Source organism: Cervus canadensis, chromosome 1 (assembly GCF_019320065.1).
Source record: "Cervus canadensis isolate Bull #8, Minnesota chromosome 1, ASM1932006v1, whole genome shotgun sequence".
Classification (NCBI taxonomy): domain Eukaryota; kingdom Metazoa; phylum Chordata; class Mammalia; order Artiodactyla; family Cervidae; genus Cervus; species Cervus canadensis.
This window is the reverse complement of record NC_057386.1, coordinates 48,877,377-48,903,517: the sequence shown is the minus strand read 5'-3', so window position 1 is coordinate 48,903,517 and position 26,141 is coordinate 48,877,377. Positions and strand designations below refer to the sequence as shown.

The 26,141-nt window shown below is 36.4% G+C and overlaps 1 protein-coding gene across 1 annotated transcript in view; it reads left to right on the top strand.

The window, feature by feature from the left end:
* The first annotated feature begins 1,835 nt into the window (after positions 1-1,835).
* BRIP1 (BRCA1 interacting helicase 1) overlaps positions 1,836-26,141 on the top strand; it is a 187,215-nt gene continuing 162,909 nt past the window's right edge. Inside the window, exons 1-6 of the mRNA XM_043482291.1 lie at positions 1,836-1,897; positions 3,934-4,047; positions 5,921-6,032; positions 7,828-8,001; positions 14,245-14,372; positions 16,515-16,634. Coding sequence (XP_043338226.1) covers positions 3,958-4,047; positions 5,921-6,032; positions 7,828-8,001; positions 14,245-14,372; positions 16,515-16,634 — 624 coding nt within the window. The 5' untranslated portion in view covers positions 1,836-1,897; positions 3,934-3,957. The remainder of the gene's footprint in view (positions 1,898-3,933; positions 4,048-5,920; positions 6,033-7,827; positions 8,002-14,244; positions 14,373-16,514; positions 16,635-26,141) is intronic.

The window sequence follows — 26,141 nt, the reverse complement described above, 5'->3', positions numbered from 1 at the left end:
TTGAAGGTATTTTTAAGGATTTATTTTATAAATTATCCTCCTTACTGCTGACTTAATAAATGACATCTTTGTGGTACTTGCCCTTCATCTTTGCTTATGCACATGTATTTTTACATAGTGGAACCCATAATACCCAGTTTGGCATTTGTCTTCTTTCATTTAACTTTATATGGAAACTTTTTGCAAGTTGTATGGTTTTTATAATTATTTTATTGACCCCGTAATGATTGAATTGATATAACCATCCCCCTATCAGTACTGGGACTTCCCAGGTGGCGCTAGTGGTAGAGACCTTGGGTGCCAGTGCAGGAGTGTAAGAGATGCGGGTTCTATCTCTGGGTTGGGAAGATTCCCCTGGAGGAGGAAATGGCAACTCACTCCCGTATTCGTGCCTGGAAAATTCCACGGACAGAGGAACCTGGGGACTACAGTCCATGGGGTCACAGAGTCGGACATGACTGAAGTGACTTAGCACATTAGTACTAGACTGGGACGTATATGGTTATTTTTCAGTATTAGAATAGGCACTATTATCAATTGAGGTATTATTACTTTTCTTTTAGATTACTTTTAAAAAAAATATTTATTTTTGGCTCCCTCACGTCTTAGTTGAAGCCAGGGCTCAGTTACTGTGGCTTGCCCGCTTAGTTCCTCCCTTGTATGTGGGATCAGAGTTCCCTGGACCAGGGATCCAACCCATGTCTCCTGCATTGGCAGTGCTTTGTCAAAAGTTTTTCAATTTCTCTAACAGGCAGGCAGATTCTTAACCACTGGACCACCACTGAAGTCCTCCATAACTTTTTAAGGATAAATTTCTGAGCCTGAATTTACAAAGGGTAGAATTTAGTCTTATGACTAAGTTTTGTCATTTGGGGAAGATGTAGTAAAACAAAGTGAGGCAAACGAATCAACTCGCCTTTCACTGCTCCTTCCTGCAAAATACTCTTGCCGGGGGGAGTCCCATGGACAGATGAGCCTGGCGGGCTACAGTCCATGGGGTTGCAAAGAGTCAGCACAACTGAAGCGTCTTAGCATGCGTGCATACATGCTTGCCTGCAGCAAACCTCTCTCCCAAATTGGTTTCATGGGATGTGAGAAACTGTCTCTGGTTTTGCTTTTTGAAACACTAGTTATTTTAAGCTAAGTTTACGCTAGAGTTAAAAAATTTGGCGAGATGGTGTTTAACTCTCCCTACCATTGAGGAAAGTGTGCTTTCTTAGCAATTTTCCTAATTGGTCTTAGGGGCGATAGGAGGCTGATAAGCCTTAAATGAGGTACTGGAGACCTGGAGAGCATATTTCTGGTTGAATGTGGACCCAGGAAAGCCTTGATTATCAGGAGGTTTTGTAGCCAGCTGTCATCCAACCTTCTCCCCTAGTTTGGCTCAGCAGTCTGGCAATTCCCGCCTGGGTCTTTACTCTGGCTTCCGGAAAGTTCGGAAATTTGAACTGGGGGTGGGGGCGGGCGGATGAATACTGAAAGAAGAGGGGCTAACAGTGTTTCCTCTCCGTTGGTCTACGTACTTTAAATACGAGACGTGGAGTTTCCAAGGAAACTGAGGCACAGGTTAAGTCGCCGGTTTCAAAAAAGTACATCGGAGCGGATGGAGTATTTTCCCTTAAGTCCCTGGGATTCTTCTCAGTGCTTCACGCTTCTGGCGTTTCCTTTCCGGTGCCGCCGCGGACCTTGGGTTCGTTCTTACTGAGGAGGCTTTCATTGGGTGCCAGAGTGCGCGCCCCCTGACCTCGAGCCACGATTGGTTGCTTGGTTTTGGTCTTGGCGAGTGATTGGTTGTCTGAGCTCGCCCGGCGATTGGGTGCTGGGAGTTGCGGGGCGGGAGGCGGGAATTCGTCTGGGTGTTGCGGAGAGGGCTGCTGAGACCTGGAGTGGAGAAAAGGTGAAGCGGTTCTAGAACCTTTCTTCTCTGCCAGGGCTCCGTTGTGTTTGCTCGTCGGTTTCGGCTTCCTTTTCTCCGGTGAAATCGGAGCCCATTCTGCGTTGTTTGGGTTTTCCTCAGGGCGGGCAAGTCTGTGTCAGGGGAAGGGCGCGACCTCGGTCAGGAGGAGGGTCCCCTCTGCTCTCGTCCACCCGCCTTGCGGGCCCTTCGGTGTTGAGTGGATCAGCCCGGTCTCGGGGGTCCCAGGTTGCTGAGGGAGGAAGGAATATGAGGAAGAAAACCTGGGGAGTGGGGAACCTGCGCTTAGGGCAGAGGCCTGTTTTTAGCCCCGGAGCCCGCGTTCCCTCTGGGTGGGAGGGGACGACGGCTGGAGCCAGATCGGTTGGTTTCCTCTTTGTTCAGGGTGGGCGAAGCATCCTTATTTTTAGATACCTGTTGCCACAACTGGGGCGGGCGGGGAGGTTGGTTTTTGGGTTCTATGTGAGAAACTGGGCCAGTCTTGAGTTGTTGGTTTAGTTTAAGGGATCCGTGCCTGCTTGGTCGCTTCAGTCGTGTCCGACTTGTTTGCGACTCCGCGGACAGCAGCCTACCAGGCCCCTCTGTCCACGGGGATTCTGTAGGTCAGATATTGGAATGGGTGGCCATACGCTCCTCCAGGGGATCTTCCCAAGCCCAGGGATGAAACTGAGTGTCTTTTGTCTCCTGCATTGGCAGGCGGTTCTTTACCCTTAGCGCCACCTGGGAAGCCCTAGATGAAGGGATGAGATTCCACCAAATTTCATTCTCAGAGCTTCACAGAAACACCAAATGTTAGAACTGAAAAATACCTTAGAATAGTGGTTCTGAACTTTTAGGGGACACATAAGCTACGGTAAAGGTTGTTATTGTCTTCCTAATCTGTTGAATTGGTATTTTAACCATTTCTCTGTCTTCAGATCGAATTGACCTTTTTTCACTACTGCAAATAATTTCTCAGTTGATAACAGTGTATCTAATTTTCTCCTCAACTTTCCATTATTTCCTTAGAATATATTTCTGGGAATGAGAGATTTATGGACTTACTCTTTAAAAAAAATGCAATCATGCACAGAAACTGTTGCATGCAATATCAAAAGATCACAATCTTTGAATTACAACTATGGATCCCAGGTTAAGAGAATATGGTTTACAAGAAGTGGGTATTAAACAAGATCACTTCCTGTGTATCAGATACTGGAGTTTAGGCACATTCTGTACATTATTTTATTTAATTCTTAACTCAGTGTCTGGCTGATATTCATAAAAACCCTATCAGGCAGATAGCTCCATTTCACAGATGAAGGAATAGGCTCTGTGAGGTTAAGTGATTCACAGTGGAATTCAGATTTAGGCTTTCCCTTCTTCAAAACCCATCTTTCCATTATACCCTACTGACCTTTAAAGTAAGAAAAATTGAGTGCCTATTATGTGCCCGAGGTGCTTTCTTCCTTACAACAATTTTTAAATTAGGGATTATTACATGTAAGAGGGGCTTTCCAGGTGGCTCAGTGGTAAAGAACCTGCCTACCAATGCAGGAGACACCAGAGAGCCAGGTTCAATCCCTGGTTGGGGAAGATTCCATGGAGGAGGAAATGGCAACTCACTCCAGTATTCTTGCTTGGAAAATCCCGTGGACAGAGGAGCCTGGCAGGCTGCAGTCCATAGGGTTGCAAAGATTTGAACACAACTGAGCGCATAGCACACACAGATAAGAATCTTTGTCTAGAAAAGCGAAGAGACATGATCAGGTTAAAATATCTGAGTTGTCAGAACCTGATCTAGCACCTATACTTTCTAACTCTTGGTTCACAGCTTTGGCAGAATAGGGATGCAAATCCAGATTTGTTAGATTCCAAGACGTGCTTTTAACCACTGTGATTTGTCAGGGTAGGAAATTCTTCTACTTTGATTTGTTTTGTTTATACATTTATTCCAATTTTTATTTCTAGGCTTCTGCCCTAGATTTAGGTATCTTTGAATAGCTTTATTTCAATATTGACTTTCATTTCTGTTGCAGTTAGGAATCTGAAGTAAACAAAGCATGATGTCTTCAGCTGAATATACAATAGGTGGGGTGAAGATTAACTTTCCTTATAAAGCTTATCCATCACAGCTTGCTATGATGAATTCTGTAAGTATTTTTCAGCAGTTAAGTCTTAAGATACAGGTGCTTATAATTTATAACATACATTGAGTCTGTGACTACATATTTTTTGCAGGTAGTAGATGGATTTGCTGGGTTCATTGAAGAACCTCTGACCTTTGGAAAAGTAATACTGATTGCTGCTAAACTATATATATATATATATATATATATATATATAAAATTAGGAGGCAAAGGAGAACATTCTAAAAAATGTTCTCAGCTCATCTGAAACTTCTATTTACTGAATTACTGCTTTACTGAATTACTTTGAAATACAAAGTATTTACTATCTTTTATATAGAATACTATATTTTTCACCATAATTTTTTGAGATATTTCAATCATATAGAAAATTAATATACAAACTTGAGTAAAACCAACATACCAGCTTTGTTGAATCTTAGCGTTTTGCCATATTTTACCTTGTTTACAAGTAAGAAGATAACTAATATCCCGAATTTGTTCTTTTTCTCTTCTAGCCATGTTTTTATACTTATATTGCATATACATGTATGCATAAACAATACTGAATATACTTTACGTATTTTTAAACTTTGCACAGTGATATGATGTTGTACTCAGCTTTCTGGAGAACTTGATTTTGTGGTTTTTTTCTTAAGATTAATATTATTATTATTACTTTTTAAGGATTTCTGCTATAAGTTTTTTTACAGACATACCTAGTATATTGAGTTCAAGAACTGGTGTTTTTTTTTAAATGCTCCTTTTCATGTTTGTTTCATGGATTATTTTTTAAGCAGTTGGTGTCTTACTATAAAGAAAGGAGAAACAAACAGAGATCCAAAGTACAAAGTCATCATAACTAGTAATTGCCACTTGTTTTCCACTGAAAATGGTGGATTCCTCCCTGGACCCTTGTCACAGTGGCTCCTGTGAACCACAGAGGTTGTGAACCTTGCTGCTCTGTCCCAGCAAAGCACTGTTGGAAGCTCTGTGGCCGACGCAGAGTCTGAGGGCAGAAGAAAGGGCGGCAGCATACCAGGCCCTCCCTTCCTCATGACCTTGTTCCCTTGTCTAACCTTATTTCTGAGATATAGCCCTATTGATTGATAACTCCTTTTCATTGCTTATACTATTCCATTGTATTAATATACTAGAATTTTATTTGCCTATTTTCCTCTTGATAGACGTTTAGATTGTTTACGTTATTTTGCAGTTTCAAACAGTGCTGCCATGAACTTATACGTATTGCCTTATATTCATTTGGGAAAGGTTTTAGGTATTTACTTAGGGCTGGATTGATTAAATTGGGTATCTTCAACTTTACTAGAAATTTTTAATTTCTGCACAAAGTGGTTGTAACATTCTCAGCAGTGTCCTCTATTAAGTTTTCACTGAAGATGTTAGTGTATTCTAGTTTTATAGAAACGGTGGTGTTTGCATAAGTAAGGCACCAATTGCTTTTGTTTCTTTTGTGCTTGATATTCTTTAACATAATTTTAGGGAGAGATATGAAGGAATCAGGGGCTTCCCTGGTAGCTCTATGGTAAAGAACCCACCTGCCAGTGCAGGAAACATGGGTTTGAAACATGGTTTGGGAAGATCCCTGGAGAAGGGAAATGACAACTCACTCCAGTATTCTTGCCTGGAAAATCCCATGGACAGAGGAGCCTGGCAGGCTGCAGTCCCTAGTGTGGCAAAAGAGTCAGACACGACTCAGTGACTAAACAACAACAAATAAAGGAATAAAGTCCAGATTTAATTAAATTCTAGTTCTTGCTGCTGTTGCCATGTTCCCTGAACTGCGTGCAACTTAGACTTCTGGTGGTTGTAAAGAAGAGAGACTTTAATGAAGTGTGTTGTTTATTGATTAATAAAGTTGTTTTTGTGTTCATAGATTGTCAGAGGATTAAACAGCAAGCAGCATTGTTTATTGGAGAGCCCCACAGGAAGTGGGAAAAGCTTAGCCTTACTTTGTTCTGCTTTAGCGTGGCAGCAGTCTCTTAGTGGTAAGTAGCTGGTTGATATTTTTAGGTTGCCTATTGGGTCCTGAAAAAAATCTGATGAAGTACTTTTTACCCAGAATGATTCAACCATGTCCTAGCTAATTTAAATATTCTCTTTTAAGGTATTTCTTTATAATCAGTTCTGTGTCTTCTAAAAGAGTTTGAGTTTAGCACAATGTATTCACTTAATCCTAAAATAATTTTGAATGTAAGATAGCCCTTTATTTGATGATTCAGAGTATACTATACATAAGAACCTTGGAATACTTAAAGAATGATTATAAAAATAATTAGAGGATAATTTGTATGTAAAAGATTCAAGAGATGGGGCTGACGTGATTATATAGCATATACAAATAATTGCTTTTTTTGAATAAATCCTTTAATAGTGTTGCTTATCTCATAACATTAGAAAATGGGATACAGAAAAAGAAAAATCTTTTTATTTGTTTGGATGCCAAAGCAAAATTCTGTCATAAGCAGAGGTTTATTGTAATATTGTTTTTATGGATTCGTATTATTTCCCATTGCTTTATTTGCTAACACCTGTCACATTTACTAACAAAAAGTAGCACTTAACTTTTGTGAAAGACTATTTTATATGATGGGCTTCCCTGGTGGCTCAGAGGTTAAAGCGTCTGCCTCCAATGCGGGAGACCTGGGTTCGATCCCTGGGTTGGGGAAAATCCCCTGGAGAAGGAAATGGCAACCCGCTCCAGTATTCTTGCCTGGAGAATCCCATGGACGGAGGAACCCAGTAGGCTACAATCCACGGGGTCGCAAAGAGTCAGACACGACTGAGCGACTTCACTCACTCACTCATTTTATATGATAAATCTGAAATACAATATTGGATACATTTTAGTTTCATAATTAGATGGCTTTGACTTAAAGTATTAGGAGAATTTTAAATTAACTATGGATATGTATGTGTATATATATGTGTGTATATACACACATACATGTTTTTTAAAAAAAATCTTGCTCCTGGTAAGACTATTAAAGATTAAAAGTAAATATTTTATAAGCTTTCAGTTGTCCACTTTGTTTCTTACTGATGTTTATCTTTGGTGAAAATGAGATTATCTGTTAATGAAATTTTAATGGGAGACTCTGGAAAATGTATTTATGTAGTGCAGATGGGAAACTAATATCAGTACTGTATATAGAAAATAAAGTAAATTATTCAGATTTTTTAATATCCGAATTATATTCTTATACACTGTAGGCACACATGCAGAACTATTGCAATTTTGTATTGTACTTAAGTATTAAAAATTACCTGTTTAATTTGAATATTGACTTTAAACTATTTTGATACAGGTATCAAAAATGATATGAAACATGATTTTTGAAATAGAAGTATAAGTGGGAATGATTTAACCCTTTTTTGTTTACATTATTATTTACCATATTGAACTTTCAAGTTCTGCAGTTAGGAAAATAGCAGTAATTAAGAATGATTTAGGTATACTTAGTATTTTAATATATCTCAGTAGTGGTTGTGCCTTTGTTGCATTATTAATCTTTGACTATTATTAGATTTTTCTAAATCATGTAAATTTGTTGTTAGCTTCTCTATATATGTTTCTGGCATAAGTGTTTCCCTCCTGTCCTCATTTGATGCTGCAGATTGAGTGATCAGCTTGTCCAGATTTGCCAGGTAGTTTTCTGACTTCAGCCCTGAGATTCTTAATCCTGGGAAACCTCCTAACCTTGGGCAAAAAAAGGGTGGCTGTGTACCCTAGCTGTGAAGAAAACTTAATGTTTTTCTAATTAGAGATTCTTTCATTTTTAGGGAAGCCAGAGGATGAAAGCCTAAGAAAGAAAACTGAAGTACCATTGTCATGTTGTTGTTCGTGCCATTCAAAGAATTTTGCAAACAGTGATGTGCACCAGCGAACTTCGTATCATTTCAGCCCTCCAAGTACACCACCTTCTGAAAGAAATGGCACTTTGTCAGGTTCTCAAGGTAGTTTATGTTGTGCCTGGGTCTGTTGGTGTCTGTGATAAGTGTTAATTATTACTGTTTTGATACCTAATGTAGATAAATTTGGTTAGCATAATTGGTTATATATTTCCACCTGATTTCTCTCGAATTATTTTAAATAATGCATAGAATGGTCAGAAATCCTTGGACTGTTTTCTTCTTGGCCTCACTTTTAATTGATTCAAACATGTTGCTAACGTAAACCATTTTTAAAGGAGGCAAGGCAAAATTAATGATACTCAGAAACTGATGTTATTTGTAGGTATTATTAGTTATATGATAGAATTTTATAAACCATTTTGATCTGTAAGCATAAGACAAAATCTAATTAGCCTCACTTCTTCTTGTTAAGTTTGCCTGACCTTCTAAGACCAGTATCCTATCTGAGAATCAGCTATGTTTCAAGTATGATCCTTACATGTGTGTGTGTTAATTGCTCAGTCGTGTCCTACTCTTTACGACCCCTTGGACTATAACCCACCAGGTTCCTCTGTCCATGGAATTCTCCAGGCAAGAATATTGGAGTGGGTTGCCATGCCCTTCTCTAAATCTTTCTGACCCAGGGATCAAACCCAGGTCTCCTGCATTGCAGGCAGATTCTTTACCATTTGTGCTACTTAGGGAGTTCTTACTAGATTTATTTGAGAGAAATACATTATCAATAAGATTAGATTATTAATTTAAAGATATTTCTTGTGCTTTGACTGTATGGAGAAGATTGACCATTATTTGCCTAAGTCAGAAACCTAGGACACATCCTATACACTTTGCTCTTCCTTATTCCTCCATATAGATTTCTATCTCCATTGATATCTCCTAGTCCAAACTATCGTCTCTTGTTTAGAACATGTAATAACTCCTTTCCTGCTTTCACTCATGCCATTCCTTAACTAATGGCAATCAATGGCTGGGAGAAAAGAGGTTACTATGATTGACTCATGTCTAAACAGTATCCACTTTCTAAAATCAAGGATGGATTCATCTTCCGCTAAAGCACTTGACTGTAGAGGATGTTAGTTGCTTGAAGTGAAGTGTGATTCTGTTGGGAATGAGGACGAGGAAGTGGAATAGATGCTGGAGAGGTGACCCCTTGTGTTGTCTACACGGTTTTGACTGTTAACTCTCTTGGCTTTCTTTCTGTTCCTTCAGAGGGTCATGCTTTCTCCTTTGCATGTGTTAATGTCTCTTCCGAGTCAGGTTCCATCTTTTACTTGTTAACTTGCTCTTCCTTTAGCTCTCAGCTTAAATATCACTCTTTAAGGCAGCCATTCTGATCTTTCCATCAGATTAGATTTGGTTTCCTTGTTATATTCTGTCATTTCACTGTGTACCTCTCCTTCATAGCACTTGCTACAGCTTATACCATCCATGTGTTTGGGTGCATCTTTTATTAATCTCTGCTTCCCCTAGCAGACTGTATAGTCCATGAGATCAGGAACTGTCGTCCGTTTGCTCATCATTGCATAACTAGCAGAGTGCCTGGCATATAGGTAGTAGTTAGTTAAATACCTGTTGTATGAAAGAATGGAATTGATTTTGAGCTAATTATAAGAACTCTGGCTTGTTTTATGTACAACCTGAATTTTTTTAAAAAGATAGCTTTATTGAAATATACTTGACATAACAAACTATATATTTAAATAGTACATTTGGATGAGCTTTAATGTAAGAGTATTTCCCTGAAACTTTCACCAACATTAAAGTAGTGAATATATCTATCACCTTCAAAAGTTTACTCATGCTCTTTTGTTATTCCTCCTTCCCACCTCTTAATTCTTCTTCCCCAAACAACCTCTAATTCTTCCTCCCCAAACTTGGGTCTCCCTCATTGCAGGTGGATTCTTTTACCATCTGAGCCACGAGGGAAGCCCTGCAAACTGTTTATCCAGTCACCTGTTGTTGTATTTCTGAGTTGTTGCTAGTTTCGGGGCTGTTACTACAAATAAAGCTGTTAGGAACGTTTGTTTATAAGTCATTGTTATGGACATATGTTTTTACTTTCCTGGGTAGTTATCTAGGAATGTAATGACTGGATCACTTACGGTTAACTTTTTAAGAAACTTCAAAATTGTTTCCCAGAGTAGTTATGCCGTTTTACATTCCTACCAGCAGTGTATGAGAGTTCTCATTTCTCTACGTCCTTGCCGACAGTGGTGTGGTAATCTTTTTAGCCATTCTGATAAGCTTATTGTGTTGTTCAGTCACTTTCATGTCCACTTCTTTGTGACACCATGGACTGCAGCATACCAGGCTCCTGTGTCCTCCGCTCTCTCCTGGAGTTGGCTCAAATTCGTGTCTGTTGAGTGGGTGATGCCATCCAACCATCTCATCCTCTGCCGCCCCCTCTCCTTTCGCCTTCAGTCTTTCCCAGCATCACTCTTAGAAGCTTATAGTGGTGTCTTACTGTGGTTTTATTTTGCATTTCCCTAATGACTTGTGATGTTGAGCATCTTTTCATGTGCTTATTAGCCATTTGTATATCTTCTTTCATGAACTGTGTTGAAATCTTTTGCTTGTCTATTGTTTTTTCCTTATTGTTAAGTTTTAAGAGTTCTTTATATATTTTTGAGTACAAGTTTCTTTTTTTAATCAAATTTAGTTTTAGGTTTTACTTTTAGGTCTACTTTTTACTTTTAGGTCTTGTATATGGTGTGAGTGTGGATTCAGGTTCATTTATTTGGCATATGAATATCTAATTGTTCAGCACCATTTATCAAAAAGGCTGTTCTTTATCTGCTGCATTGCTTTTTTAACTTTGTAAAAAGTCAATTTTCAATATTTACGCAACTTGAGTTTTAATATAGTTGTGAGTTAGAGTTATTTAGAATAATCTTTTCAAGGATCGGATGGGGTAAATCTGGGTTATATTCTGATACTTTCTTTATATTTTTAAGTAAATTGTTTAAAAATATGTGACTTAAATATAGAAAAACACACAGAATTCTAAGTGTATAGCTTGATGAATTTTCATAGAGTAATTACACTCAAGTAACTACCACCTAGATGAAAAATAGGACATAGCCAACACCCCAGGGGAACTTGTCATGTTCTTTTCCAGTTGGTATTCTTTCTCATTATAGGTAGTTGCTATTTTCCCTATGTCATCATTGATGAGTTTTGCTTCTTCATAGAAATGGAATTATATTTGTACTCTTGTGTCTGTCAACTTTTGCCTAAAATATTTCTGAGATTCATTTGGGTTGTTCCATAAAGTAGTGGTTCTTATAGCTTTATTTTATGGTATGTAATAGATTATATGCCATAATTTATTAATCCATTCTATAATTGTTAGACATTTGGGTGGGTTCTTATTTTTTTGTTGATCTTTTATAAGTATTATTCTTTCTGGTACAGATAGGTAAATATTTTCTATTAGATATATAACTTGGAATAGAATTGCTAGTTTTTGTGTATATATTTATGTTGAGCTATAGTAGATAATGCCAACATTTTCCAAATGATTGAACCAATTTTGCACCCCTTTGCCCTATATCTAGTAGTATGTGGAAGTTATGTTGTTCAGCATTCTTGTTAGCACTGGATATGTGAGTCTTTTTAAATTTTAGCCATTCTGGTTCCTTTGTGGTGGTGTTGTGAGTTTTAATTGATATTTCTCTGGTAACTAATGAGATTGAGTGTCTTTTAATGTATTTATTGGTCATTTGAATATCCCCTTTAGTGAACTACCCCTTCAAGTGTTTGCCCATTTTTCTTTTGGGTTGTCTCTTACTGATTTCCAGGATTTGTTGTTGTTTTAAGTATATGCTGAATATACTTAATTTCTTTATAACCTTTTATTTCAAAGATTTAACACCTTTGGTAAGCTTCTTGCAAACTCCCCTACTATAAAGACTAGGAAGATAAGCCTTTTTGTGTATGCATATGATATAATTTTTTTTCATGAATTGGAGTTAATCGTATTTGGCACATGGCAGTTTAGTTTTTCTAAAACTGGATTATTGTTTTTGGTAGATGTTCCATACCCTTTAATGAGTCCTACCAATTTGCCCCTTGGTTTATTTGGGGAAGGGAGTGGCAACCTATTCTAGTCTTCTTGCCTGGAAAATTCCATGGACAGAGGCGCCTGGAGGGCTACAGTCCACGGGGTTGCAAAAAATTGGACACGGACTGAGCGGCTAACACTTTCTCGGCATTGGCACCATTACCATTTTGAATGGGATAATTGTGTTGTGGGTAGTTCTGTCCTGCACATCGTGGAATGTTCAGAAGCATCTCTCAGGCCTCAGGCCACTAGATGCCAGTAGTGCACACCCTCCTCCCGGCTTGTGACAACCAAGCACGTCTCCAGATATTGCCTGGTGTCCTACTGGCCCTGCGGTCTAGGCTGGGATGCTTAAAACTAGCCCAGTTAAGAATCACCGGTCAAGATTTGTTTGTGCTTATTTTACTAGTTAGCCAGGAAATTGTAGGGCTCAAAATTACATGTGTTTTCTAAAATATGTATGGGAATGCAAAGGACTAAGAACAGCCAAGACAGTTTTCAGGAAGCAGGTTGAGGTGAGAGGACGTGATCTGTGAGATATCCTGATTCGTTATATGTATATAGCTATAATAATTAAAACAGCATGGTATTAGCATAGTGGAAAATTGTAGAGAACCCAGATTCCATTCTACATGTATGCTGAAACTTGATTTTTTTAATAGAAGAGCCTGTGTAGAGCAGAGGGCACAGAGGGGTTTTTCCGTAAGTAGTGAAGCCTCTCAATCATGTCCGACTCTGCGACCCCATGGATCACAGCCTGCCAGGCTTCTCCGTCCATGGGATTTTCCAGGCAAGAATACTGGAGTGGGTTGCCATTTGACTGTTAAATATCTGTAAGAAAAAAATTAAAGTTGGAGCCCTACTTTATACAGAAAAACTCATACCAGGTAGATTAAAGACCTAGGTATGAAAGGCAGAACTATTAAGATTTTAGAATATAATGGGTTTCAAACTATGTTCCTAAGAGCCTAAGGAAGAAACATAGCTTATAGGGAGAAGGGGACAATAGATCAGCGAAATTCTAGGCCTTTCATTGTATTTTAGAAATCCTAAGCAATATTTCTTTAAAAAATATAGTCCTCCTCAGAAAAAGCTTGAAAACCAATGCTGTGTGGCATAGATTCACTTCTGTGTTTGTGCAAACTCAAACTTCTTTTTTTGAAAATGGATTGGACCTGCTGCTCACAGGGCTTTCTCCCCTTAATAGTCTGTAAATCTTTTAAGGCCAGGAACTTTTTTCTTCATTGTTTTCCATGGTGTCTAGAATTATATGGACTCAATATAATAAATATTGAATAAATGAATTGAAACTCTGGGAGTGGAGGGAGTGTGTAGAGAAGAGCAGAGAGTAAGGAAGGTACTTTTAAGAACGCTCACGTTTTAGGGAAAGGGAGAACCACTGTATAGGAACAGTTAAGAACGGTGTTACAGAAATTAAGGAGAAAGGAAATGTGTTTGTTATGTTCCAAGAAGACAAAGTGTTATGTTTGGCTGTATGCCTAGAGGTTATGCGTATGGATTTTGGAGTCAGAGAGCAGGAGTCAAGTCACATGCAGGCCTTGCCTTTTACTTGCCATATGATATGAGCATGTTACTTGACTTCTTTTAAAACCTAGTGCTCACATATGTAAAATGGGGATAATATTTGGTGATTGAGAGGTCACTGATAAACGAGATTGAGCTTTCAGGATTGTGGAATTAAAAAACAGATTTTAGGAGCTTGATTCTACTGTGTTTTTAGCCTGAGGATCATAGAGAATTTTAGTAGAAAAGAAACATTAAGGCACTGTAAAGAAAGATTTTTATACAGATGAAAAGTTTTTGAGAGACTCTTACAGTTACATTTTTTAAGCCACATTATTGGAAGTGGTCTACAAAAGCATAAACCTATTAAAAATCAAGGCTGGACTTTTCCTCTTGAAAACATTTCTTACAATGTTTGCTCTGTCTTTGTTAAGTAAATTGAGTGATAAATAAGTGATTTTAAAGATGTTTAGCATTTCATATTTTAAAGTATGTTTTGAAGTTATTAGAAATGTCAACATCTTTTTAAAGATTGAAGTGTACTTTATTTACAATATTATATTAGTTTCAGATGTACAGCATAGTGATTCAGTATTCTTACAGATTAAAATCTTACATCCTAACTCCAGTTTTTTTTCCTGGAAAAATTGACTAAATGTAATTTATTTACACTAATTTTTTATGACTTCTTATATAAGACTCTCCTGAAAAAACTACACTGGCTGCAAAGCTATCTGCTAAGAAGCAGGCATCTATGTACAGAGACGAAAATGATGATTTTCAAGTAGAAAAGAAAAGAATTCGACCCTTGGAAACTGCACAGCAGGTAAACAGTCTTTTGGCAGTGAAATAATCCCATTAGTTATGGCTGAACAAGGTAGTCAAGTATCAATCAAGTTTTCAGTGGCATTTGTAGAGATTAGTTGGATAGTGTCAGATATAAATTTAACGACCAGTTACTGTAATTTCATTTTATATATTTATTCATTACAGTGGAACTTGTTATAGTAGATTATTCATAGTAGCATGTCATTAAAGTGAAACTGAATGATGCTTATTTATATTTAAGAAATTTGATAGTAAAACATTTACTTATGGCATGTTATAGTAATAGAGTTACTTTGTACTTTTAACTGTTCTGTTTTTTTATCTAATAATGGTGTTTTCTTTTGGCCAAAATATCTCTGATACGAGTATTTAGGTCAGATATTTTTGATATTGATAGTTTTAATGTAATGATAAGGATTACTCTTATTTATTGAGTTTTTATTATGAATAATTATAAAATATGTTTATTTCTAAAGACCAAAATTACTAGAAGTTTTAAATGAAATATACTTTTAATAGGTGAATAGAGTTCATGGCATTGAACTCTTATATTTTCTCATAGAGTTCATAGCATTGAGGTAGGGAGACTGGACTTTAATAGATTTAGTTACAAATAAAGATTATTAATTAATTAGCATGTCATTGTAGATAACTGTATTTTTTAATTCAATATAATCAAAAAATGTTTGCATTTTTATGTAGTTTGTTCCATGTACAGTCTTAACTTCCGTAATTAAACCTTGTTTTTAGAAATAGGATAAATCCACTTTCTAGTTTTATATTTGGAAAAGTTCTAATTACAAATGAAGTGTGAATCTTTAAAAATTTTTACCAGCAAAATGTGTACTTACAGTTGGATGTTGTGAGGTAGGGTTCAAAGTAAAACATTTATTCCCTGATTTCATTGGCTTTCATTTCTTTTTTGATAGTAATAAATTATCAGTAGAAATGCTTTTTTCCCCCTTCATAGTTTGAGTACATAGGTTTTTGGCAAGTAAGAAAAAGCACATGTAGTTTGGAAATGTCAGGAAGCATTTAACAAGAGGCTTCTTGTGTGCTGTTTTGGATCTGTCAGGAACCCTCTGGCCCTTATTAATTCCTGAATATTCAGGAATTAGGAGAGGCATGCCTTTCCTTGGGCTGAGGAATCCAGGCATTTCTCATTACGGTGATAAGTACCCTCTTCCTTTTTATGAGCCATACGGTAAAAGGTGATTGTTTGCAACTCTCGCTTTGATAGGGATCGCGTTGCAGTATACATGCCCACGCCATGTTGATTAAAACACGGTTGCTCCATCAGAGCTTGGGTCCCCATGTCTGTCTTTCTATTCTTTCTGTCTTTCTCTCTCTCTCTCTCTATTTCTGGCTAATTCCTTGGAGCGCGGAGGCCCGCTGAGCTCACTTTCTTGCCCGGGCTTCTAAGCCCCTCTCGAGAAGGCGCGCTGTGCCTTCACCCACTCGAGAGGGCGCCTGATGCCTACGTGCAGCAGCGCGAGCCCTAAGAGCAGGGCTCTACTGGCTTTCCGCGTGAACCGGGGATGTCAGCCTCTTTCTCTCTCTCTTTCTTATGTCGACTCCGGACCACCAGGTTCCGGTCCATTAAAGGACCAACATGGAAAGAAAACAGTGGTATTTATAGAAGAAACTTAGTCAAATACAGTTTGGATTATTAGATATCTAACAAGTAATATAATAGTAATCAATTAATTTATTCTATCATATAGGAAATAATGAATATTTACATTCAAATTTTTTATTCTTTGTTTTTTTAAATTTAGAATAATCTTTGCATGTTTATTTAATTTTCCAATTGGATATGTAATTGGACTTGGTATTATGCTATTCTTGGTGTCTATATGGTGGGACTATTTTATGGGAAGATCATTTTACAATGCAAAGTTTTGACACATCTCTAATTAAAGCTATTTTGGTTGGAATTTGAGAGGTATTACTGTATTCTGTTTTATTTAAGTCTTGTAATAAAGTGCCTATTTGTTAGAAACTTGATTATTACTAGTTAGAAATAGTAATTTTTTTTAATGCTAAAAGTGCACACTATAGCTATTTTGATCTTTGAGAACAACTAGCCTCATCAAACTTTTAGTTTACAATAAACTTCAATTTGGTTCTGTATTTACAGATCAGAAAACGTCATTGTTTTGAGAAGGAGGTACACCAGTTGGATGCAAAAGTTGCTTCAGGAAAGACCACAAAACTCAACTCTCCATTAGGAAAGATAAACTCCATGTCTCCACAGAATGTATGTATTTATGACATTGTTCAGTTTAAAGAAGGCAAATGTGGTATTTGTTAATGCATTTTTGAAAAAGAGAAAGACTAGTATAATCAAGAATAGAGAAAAACTCAGAAGTCTTAAGTTCTATTGCATGTCTGCTGCTGTGAGAAATGGGAAACCTGTGCTCTTTGTGCCCGTTTCTTCACTTATAAAATAAGAGAATTGGACTGCAATGAGAGCTGAAAGTTTTTTTTTTTCCTCTCTTGTACATTCTAATGTTTGTGAATTCCATATCCTAAAGTTCTTTTTTTTTTCCCTAAAGGTCTTTCAGTGTTCTTGGGGCATCAGTTCTCAAGGATTAGGCCAGGGAACTCCGGAGATTCCTGAGATTTTTTTTTTTAGGCAGTCTGTGGGGTCAGAAGTACTTTCATAGTGATGTTAAGATGTTACTTACCTTTTTTTTTTTTTAAACTGTCTTCAAGTTTTGCATTGATGGTGCAAAAGCGAAGACTGGTAAAACTCTTGATGCTTTAGCACAATCAAGATAGTGCCACCAACGTGTATTAATAGTAATTTTCTTCTCTGTCTTTAATGCATAATTAAGAAAAGCCAGTTTCACTTAAGAATGTCCTTGATGAAGCAGTAAAAGTTACTAATTTTACTAAATTTTTCACCCTTAAGACTTTAATTCTGGGTGAAGAATAGTTTTTGTAAAACACTTTCACATTCGGGAATAGAATGGTTATCTTAAAGAAAAACACTTGTAGGATAGTTTGAATTGTGAGCTGAACTAGTCACATTTTTCACAGAACATTGTTTTTACTTCAAAAAATAACTGACAGACTACAGTGATTCTTGAAAATAAAGTGGGCCTGATAAAATTTGACCTTTCAAGTGAAAAATCAGAATCTGAAAAATTGTATATACTACTGTGAGATTAGCAGTTTTCTGATACTTAAAAGACTTTTCTGATGATATTTATTGGTGGTGATGTTATATATGTGACTTTTTGATATTATATAATGAAATGTATTAACATTTATTTGTAAGATCTGTAAAATCAGTATACCAAATGTTTTCAAAATGACCTGTTTATGATATTACAAAATGATGCCTGGAAAAGATTCATCCAAATGCAAGACAGACCAGTGGACATTTTTCTCCTCACCATCCTTAGGCAATCACAGATTTTTTTTTTCAGTCACTATTGACTAGTTTTCATTGCCATAGTTTTGTATGAGTGGAATCATGCCTGGTAATTTTTTTTATTGAATTCCAAATATTGTGAATTTTCCCTTGCCAAATACTGGATATTGTATTTCTACAAACCCTCTTGACTTTTGTTCTGGGATGCAGTTATTACTTGGAATCGTCTTGATCCTTTTGGGTCTTGCTTTTAAGATTTGTTAGGGAGGACTTGATCAGGGTTTAGTTTTGGGCTACCTCAGTAGAGGCTAGCTCTTTCTGAATCCTCTACCTAATCATGCTTCATGAATTAAGACGTTTTCTAGCCTAGCGGTGGGGACAGGCACTGTTCCACGCTCTACGTGTCTCATTTAGGTGGTTCTTGCTGCTCTCTTAGATTGTCTCCTCATTGGCGTGTGCTGATCAGTACTCTACTAGATACTTGAGAGGTCCTTCTGCAGACCTCTGGAGTTCATTCTCTGCAGCTCTCTCCTTTCTGGTATTCTTGCCTGAGAACTTTAATCTTCTTGATCTCCCTGAACTCTCAGTGACGTCTCTTCAGCTTGAGTTTGCTGGGCTGTGTCTAGGTTTCCCTTTCTCGTGCCACAGCCTGGAGACTCTCAGCACAACAAGCTGAAACAATCATAAGGCTTAATCTCCTTTGTTTCCCATCCCTCAGGGATAACTCTTCCTTACCCGATGTCCTGTATCTTAAAACTATTGTTTCATATAGCCTGTATTTTTTTTTTTTCGAGTAAAGGATGAAACAACTCTCATTGGCAAATTCCAAAAGTGTTTAGATGGCTTATAAAGCTCCTGTTTACTTGTATGGACTTTAAGCCTTTATAAACTTTTTGTATTCTTTTGCTCTTTCTCCTCCTTCCCACTCTGTTTTGACTGACTTCTCCTAATTCTTCAGGAAGCCTTCCTTGGTGTTTCCAGTTTTAGATTCTCATCTGGAATGTTCCTTGCATTTCTCAGTTTTTGACACTTACCTCATTACTCTTCATATCTTCTCCACTGGCTCTGGGTTCAGTTACAGACAACACCAGGTTCTCTAGTAGATTGAGACCTCCTTGAAGACTATGAGTGCTTTATTCACTTCTGTTTCAAGCACCTAACCTAGTGCTAGGACCCTAGTTGTAGACTGAGTGAATCAATAGCATAATCCCTGCCCTCAAAGAACCTTCTTTTAAATTCTTGAAAATACTAAGTTGGGGTGGGGGGAAGTTGTCAGTGGGGGGAAGTTGAAGTTGTCTCAGTTTTTAATATTGTCAATAATAATATATGCTTTACGTTTGTCTCTGCCAGTGCTTCCTTGTTCATTTTCTTTCACAGTACCTTATTGTCTTCATAGCCCTTACTGTTTGAATTTATTAGTCTACTTGTTTATTATCTGTTTGCCCTGTTAGAATGTAATGTCAATCTTTTTCACAAGTTAATTCTGGTACCGAGGATTAGCATATGGTATATATTAGTTATCCATTAAGTATTTGTTGGTAGAATCTTATTGAATTCTTATGATGACTGTGAAGCAGGTACTGTTAGTCTCATCTTATAGATAAGGAAACTCTGAGAAGTAATTTGTCTAAGATCACAAAGCAGAAAATTGTGGAGTTATTATATCCTACCTAAGCAATCTGATGCTCTGGCAGATGCTCTAATTGCTTTATTATATATTCTCTAAAATGCCTCTCAGAAGTTCTGGAGCTATCTAAACAGTATTCTAACATCAAGATAAGGAAAAAATTATGTAGAAGCCTAAAGTCGAAAGAAATCAAGTCTAGAGTAAGCTATGATTGGATAATAGCTAAAGTAAGATAGAGAGTGATTTTACTTTTAATTTCATTTTGGTTTTTACTGGTAAAGAGAGTGGACTCAAATCAGACAGCCTGGGTTTTAATCACAGTTCTGCTCTTTACTGCTTTTGTAACCTTGATTAAGTTTTTAAACTATTGCTACTTCAGTTTCTCATTTGTTAATTGGGTATAGTTAAATGGGTACAGTATCTGTCTTACAAAGCTCCTAGAGGATTAAACAATTGAATACTTTTACAAAGTGCTTAGACTGTACCTGGCATATCTTGATGCTTATCAAGTGGTCGGTGGTAGTAAAAGTAGCTGCAGGAGCAGCAGCAGCAGCATGGTTGTATGTTTTTATGCTGCTTATAAAAGCTATTCTATTATATTGGTTAATAGTGTAAATTTTTAAAGTTAGGTTTATAATTAATTATTTTACTTTGTGTTAAAGATGTTTATGACTCAACCTGTTTAGAATTTAGGTTGCTTGACCAAGAAGAGCTCCCATGCTCCTGGCTGAGTAATTTTAAACTTAATTTTAAACTAAGTTCTTTGATGGATTTCTTGTTTTGGTTGTGTACTATGTTGATCATTATGATCTCATTGGCAAAGTATAATTGTATCAATTCATGTGTATCTGTATTTTTATATCAGGTTTTTTTTAAAACCAGAAATTACAGATTTTCTTTCTTGGTTTTAGCTGGTATAATTGTATTACCTTAGAAATGGAGTATTTTTCATAAGTGGGTGATTTGTTATCCGTACTGTTAAAGATATGGGTTTCTGGCAATCAATCTTTTAAGTTTGAAGATTTATTGAACAAGCTAAATCTCAACTAACTCTAGTAACTCAAATGATAATGTTTCACTAGTGACTTTTTACTTCTAAGAAGACATACAGGATACTTGCCATACTAATTAAGCATGCATACAGTAAATTTATCAAATATCAGAGTACTTTTGCAATGACAGAAAAGACCATATGGCTAAGCTCTTAATATTTGTTCTCTTTTTTGCTAGTCTATACTGAAAAGCATGAATATATAAAGTAACTTTATGGAAAATCCCACAAATACTTATGTAAAATGATCTATTATTTTCAATGTTTTTTTTCCTAGCAAAGATAGAGTAAGCAGTTGCAATAGAAGCATAATTAGTACAAAATGTAAAGTTTTAGCTAATGTGAATGTTTCTTTCTTTTATACTTTAGTAAATTGTTAGTAAATTTAGTAAATTTTAGTAAATTGTTAAGAAAACCTCTAATATTTTGTATTTTGGCTGTTGTCTTAATTTTAAAAGCTTATGGTAGCATTTGTGGTAAATCTTACTTGGATATTTAGCACTAAATAATACTTCTCATTTTTCAGAGAACCAGGGCTAAACCTTTCCGTGGATATAATATATTAAAGAATAATAGGGATGTACGTAAAGGTCATTTATTTAAAGAAAGGAGTCTTTGAGTATAGTAATATTTTTTTCCCCTGCTAGAAATTTACTTTGGTTTCTAGTTCAACTCTTTTTTCTCTTTCTCTTTTTTAATGGAGGTATAATTGACATTTAATATGTTAGTGTCAGGTGTATAGTATAATGCTTCATTATTTGTGTACATTGGGAAGTGATCACCATAAGTCTGGTTAATATCTGTCACCTTACATAGTTGTGAGGTTTTTCTTCTTATGAGAGCTTTTAATATTTACTCTCTTAGCTTCTGTCAGATATGTAGTATAGTATTATTAACTGTAGTTGCCATACTCTACGTTACATACCCATGACTTATTTTATAAATGAAAATTTATACCTTTTGACCTCTCTCATCCATTTCTTTTGCTCTTCACCCCTCTCTCTGGCTGCCACTAATCTGTTCTCTGCATCTGTGAGCTTGTTTTGTTTGTTTGTTTGTGTCTGCTTTTAGATTTTACATATAAATTTGTCTTTCTCAGTCTAACTTAGTCCATTAAGTGTTATATCCTCCTTGTTCATCCATGTTGTCCCAGATGGCAGTATTTCTTTTTTTTTTAATGGCTGAATAATGTTCCATTTTGTGGGGGTGTGTGTGTGTGGGAGGCACACGACTGAGTACGCATGCAACTCAAAGGGAGCATTTATTTTTTAGAAGAATAGTTATTTGGATTTGTAAATTAATGGTTTAGTTCTCTTATCTCTTGTTGTTGTTCAGTCGCTAAATCGTGTCTAACTCTTTGCGACCCCACGGACTGTAGCCTGCCAGGCTCCTCTGTCCATGGGATTTCCCAGGCAAGAATACTGGAGTGGGTAGCTGGTTCCTTCTCCAGGGTATCTTCCCCACCCAAGGATCGAACTCACGTCTCCTGCATTGGTAGATAGATGCCTTTCCACTGAACCACCTGGGAACCCCTTCTCTTATCCCTACAGAGATAAAATGTTATCATTTTCATACATTTAAAGTCTGCAGTTGTATTATTTTCTGGATAACTTCCCCCTATAAAGTAAGTGATAAATTAGTTTAATGATTTCTGTTTATTTCTAAATTTGGCATTAAATTTTTTATGTTTTTATTTTAGGTTTTCTTAGTTTTTATGAAAATAGTTTAGCTTCCAACCTGTGAATTAAATTGGGTAGTTGTCTTTTTACCTTCCTATTATCCCTAGTCAGCTTCCTTATTCTTCAAGTCAGAAAATGTCAATACTTCCTCTCTTGAATGAATTAACCTTCCAGTGTCCCTTGCTTTTTCCCATTCCTTACATTTTTAGATTCATGTTTACACAGTTAATTCATGTGTCAAAGATCTAGTGAGGCATCAGACTCCATGTGGTCAAAACATGGTTAAGAAAAAATATTATATTTTAGAATAGAATATTACCATTCTGATGGAAAAAGCAAGAGAGTTCCAGAAAAACATCTGCTTTATTGACTGTGCCAAAGCCTTTGACTGTGTGGATCACAACAAACTGTGGAAAATTCTTAAAAAGATAGGAATACCAGAGACCCTGACCTGCCTCTTGAGAAACCTGTATGCAGGTCAGGAAGCAATAGTTAGAACTGGACATGGAACAACAGACTGGTTCCAAATCAGGATAGGAGTACATCAAGGCTGTATATTGTCACCCTGATTATTTAACTTATAAGCAGAGTACATCATGAGAAGCGCTGGACTGGATGAAGCACAAGCTGGAATCAAGATTGCCAGGAGAAATATCAACCTCAGATATGTAGATGACACCACTCTTAGGGCAGAAGACGAAGAACTAAAGAGCCTCTTGATGAAGGTGAAAGAGGAGAGTCAAAAAGTTGGTTTAAAACTCACCATTCAGAAAACTAATATCATGGCATCTGGTCCCATCACTTCATGGCAAATAGATGGGGAAACAGTGGAAACAGTGAGAGACTATTTTTTGGGGCTCCAAAATCACTGCAGATGGTGACTGCAGCCATGAAATTAAAAGACGCTTGCTCCTTGGAAGAAAAGCTATGACTAATCTAGACAGCATATTAAAAAGCAGAGACATTACTTTGCCAACAAAGGTCCGTCTAGTCAAAGCTGTGGTTTTTCCAGTTGTCATGAATGGTTGTGAGAGTTGGAGCATAAAGAAAGCTGAGTTCTGAAGAACTGATGCTTTTGCTCTGTGGTGTTGAAGAAGCCCTGGACTGCAAGGAGATCCAACCAGTCCATCCTCAAGGAAATCAATCCTGAATATTCATTGAAAGGACTGATGCTGAAGCTGAAACTCTAGTACTTTGGCCACCTGATACGAAGAACTGACTCATTTGAAAAGACCCTGATGCTGGGAAAGATTGAAGGCAGGAGGAGAAGGGGACTACAGAGGATGAGATGGTTGGATGGCATCACCGACTCAATGGACGTGAGTTTGAGTAAACTCCAGGAGTTGGTGATGGACAGGGAGGCCTGGCGTGCTGTAGCCCATGGGGTCGCAAAGAGTCAGACAATACTGAGCAACTGAACTGATATTACCTTGTTCCACCACTCATACTCATTTTTCTAGAATTTATTTATGTATATGCTCTTAATTCTTTTAGTAAATCCTCAAAAATCAGTGAGGTATTTTCATAGACACATTTTATGCTTATTCCTGCTATTTATTAAATAAATGCCAACATTGTATATATACTTTGACAAAAGTTATTATATTGCTTGATTTATAATAGTATTCATTTTTGCCTAGTATGTAGAGAAGAGTTGGGTCCAGCAGAGTGCGCTGTTGGTCTTCAGATAAAGTGTTGATGTTGTGCAAAACCTTGGTCTGTTTTTCTTTTCCTCCTTCTTATACCACTATCTTGCTTTCTTTACTGTCTCTCTTTTTCTCTCGCTCTCTTCACCCCGCACTGCCCTTCTCTATCTCCCTTTAATGCTTAGTATATTCTTTATGATCTCAGGAGAAAATGACCAATTTATTTTGAAAAGTCATTGTTTTACAAGTCATTTTCTCATAGTTCTACATTTTATTTAAAATAACTGCTTATATAGTGAAACAGTGCTTACCATGTTTTAGGAACTCTTCTGAGCATCCTGAAAATACTAATTGACTTGGTAAATACAGGTTCCTGTGAGTTAATGGTTATTGCCAGTCCTTTTAAGTTTTGTGTGAATTTGACAATTTTCGAAATAAAACAAAAGAATTTAATTGAATCCCTGTCATAACCTTATGTGGAAAGTGTTAATATTTCATTTAATGACAGATGAGGAAATTGATTCCCAGATAGTTTAAGTTCATGTCGTGAAGCTGATGAGTAGAGACTGGTTTAAAACTCAGCCATTCTGGCTTTAGAATTGATCCTCTCAACTGTGTTACTGTTCTTCTGAATAGACTCTTCCAGATGACCTATAGATTAAAGACAGTTTATTTTTGTACTCTCATAGATAATATTATATAGATAATTCATTTAAGATTCGTTGCTCTTTTAGTCTCTCTCAATACCCTGTTCTTTATGATGCTTCCCAAAGTTTATGATTATGGGTTTCTTTGTAGGTTTCATGGTTTTACTTGCCTCATTGCCAGGCTGTTGCTAAGAACAAGTGTGATGTCTCTCTTGTTCACTTTTTTATAACTAGCATCTGGCGCAGGACCTGTACCTAGTAGGTACTCACGTATTTGTTGAATAAATGAATGGAAAAATGACTAACTTTAAGAAAGTGTATTATTTACCACTGTTTCTTACAGTATATTTTAAAAGTTATAGTTTTTTAATGTCCTAGCACAAAAAATAAAAGATCAAATAATGATTTCAGGGACCAAGAGGTAAAATTGGTATTTAATATAAACAAAAGATTAGAAACAACTTTTTTTTTTCTATAGCTTCTCTAGGAACAAGTTGTTAAATAATATTATCACCTAGATGAAGTATAATTTATTCAAGGCAGCAGAATTTTAGAAAACTGTTATATGCCATAAATTTAAGAGAATAACTTATATTTCTGTAAGAGTTAATAATAATAACATAGTGATGGCTTTTCAGAATATATACTTGTGCCAGGCAATTTCTGTGTTCTCTCATATATCCTTACATCAGCTCTGTGAATAAAATAGAGCAGATATTAGTCTCATTTTATAGGTAAGAAAATTGAAGTCCAAAGATACATTATTTGATGATGGTAATAGTTAAAGGTATATGATAGAATTGTGATTTGAGCCTACTTCTAAAATAGAGTTGAATATAGATTCATGGATTATAAATGCTGGAAAAGAAGAGAAAAGGAATGGCTGGGAAAATGTTTTGTTGTTGACTGTTGAGGAAAACAGCAAAGTTACTTGGCAAGAAAAAGAGAATTTTATTCAATATGTCTGTCATTGAAATATCTTCTTTTAGTCATCCTACAGTTAGAGAAGGTTAAAGTATCTTAAACATTTTGTGTATTTTATCTAATAAAGAGTCAAAGGAAGTTTTAAATTCAAAAAGAAATAGGACTATACATTGTTTGAAAAAAACCTGTATTAGTATAAACCAGTACAGAGTAAAAATTATAATATTCTCCCTTAAACCGTTACTCCCATCCCCCTTTCTGCTACCCAGAAGTAAACAAGAGCAACATCTTCACGAGAATCTTTCTGGATTGCTTTGTATAAGTTTACCACAGATATTTTTCATAGTTCTGTTATAGTTAAATTTTTTTACATTTATCTCTCTTATTTATAGTGTTTCTTTTAATATATGCATGAGGCCAACCTTTAACTGTGTGCTTTTCCAAATAGATGATCAATTGTCCCAGTGTCAAAGAATAATTTTTCCTGATTTGAAGGTTTGCTATTATCATATACTAAATTATTATATATACTTGGATTGGTTTCCAGACTTTTTTTTCCTGTTTACCTTTTAATTTTTTTTAAAGCATGTATGTATATAGTCAGAGTCAAAGAATTGTAGTGGCTTCAAACAAAAAGCAGTAGACCCTTGCCCTCGTTCTAGTTGCTACCCCTTCCTGCTGTGTGGTCACTAATTTTTAATTATTTTGCCTGTTTTTTCTGATATTTATTTATTTTTAAAATGACAAGCACTTACAGTCTTTTTCTTGAATTTTCAGTTTTGGATAACTTCTGTTTTCTTCCTACTGTCTA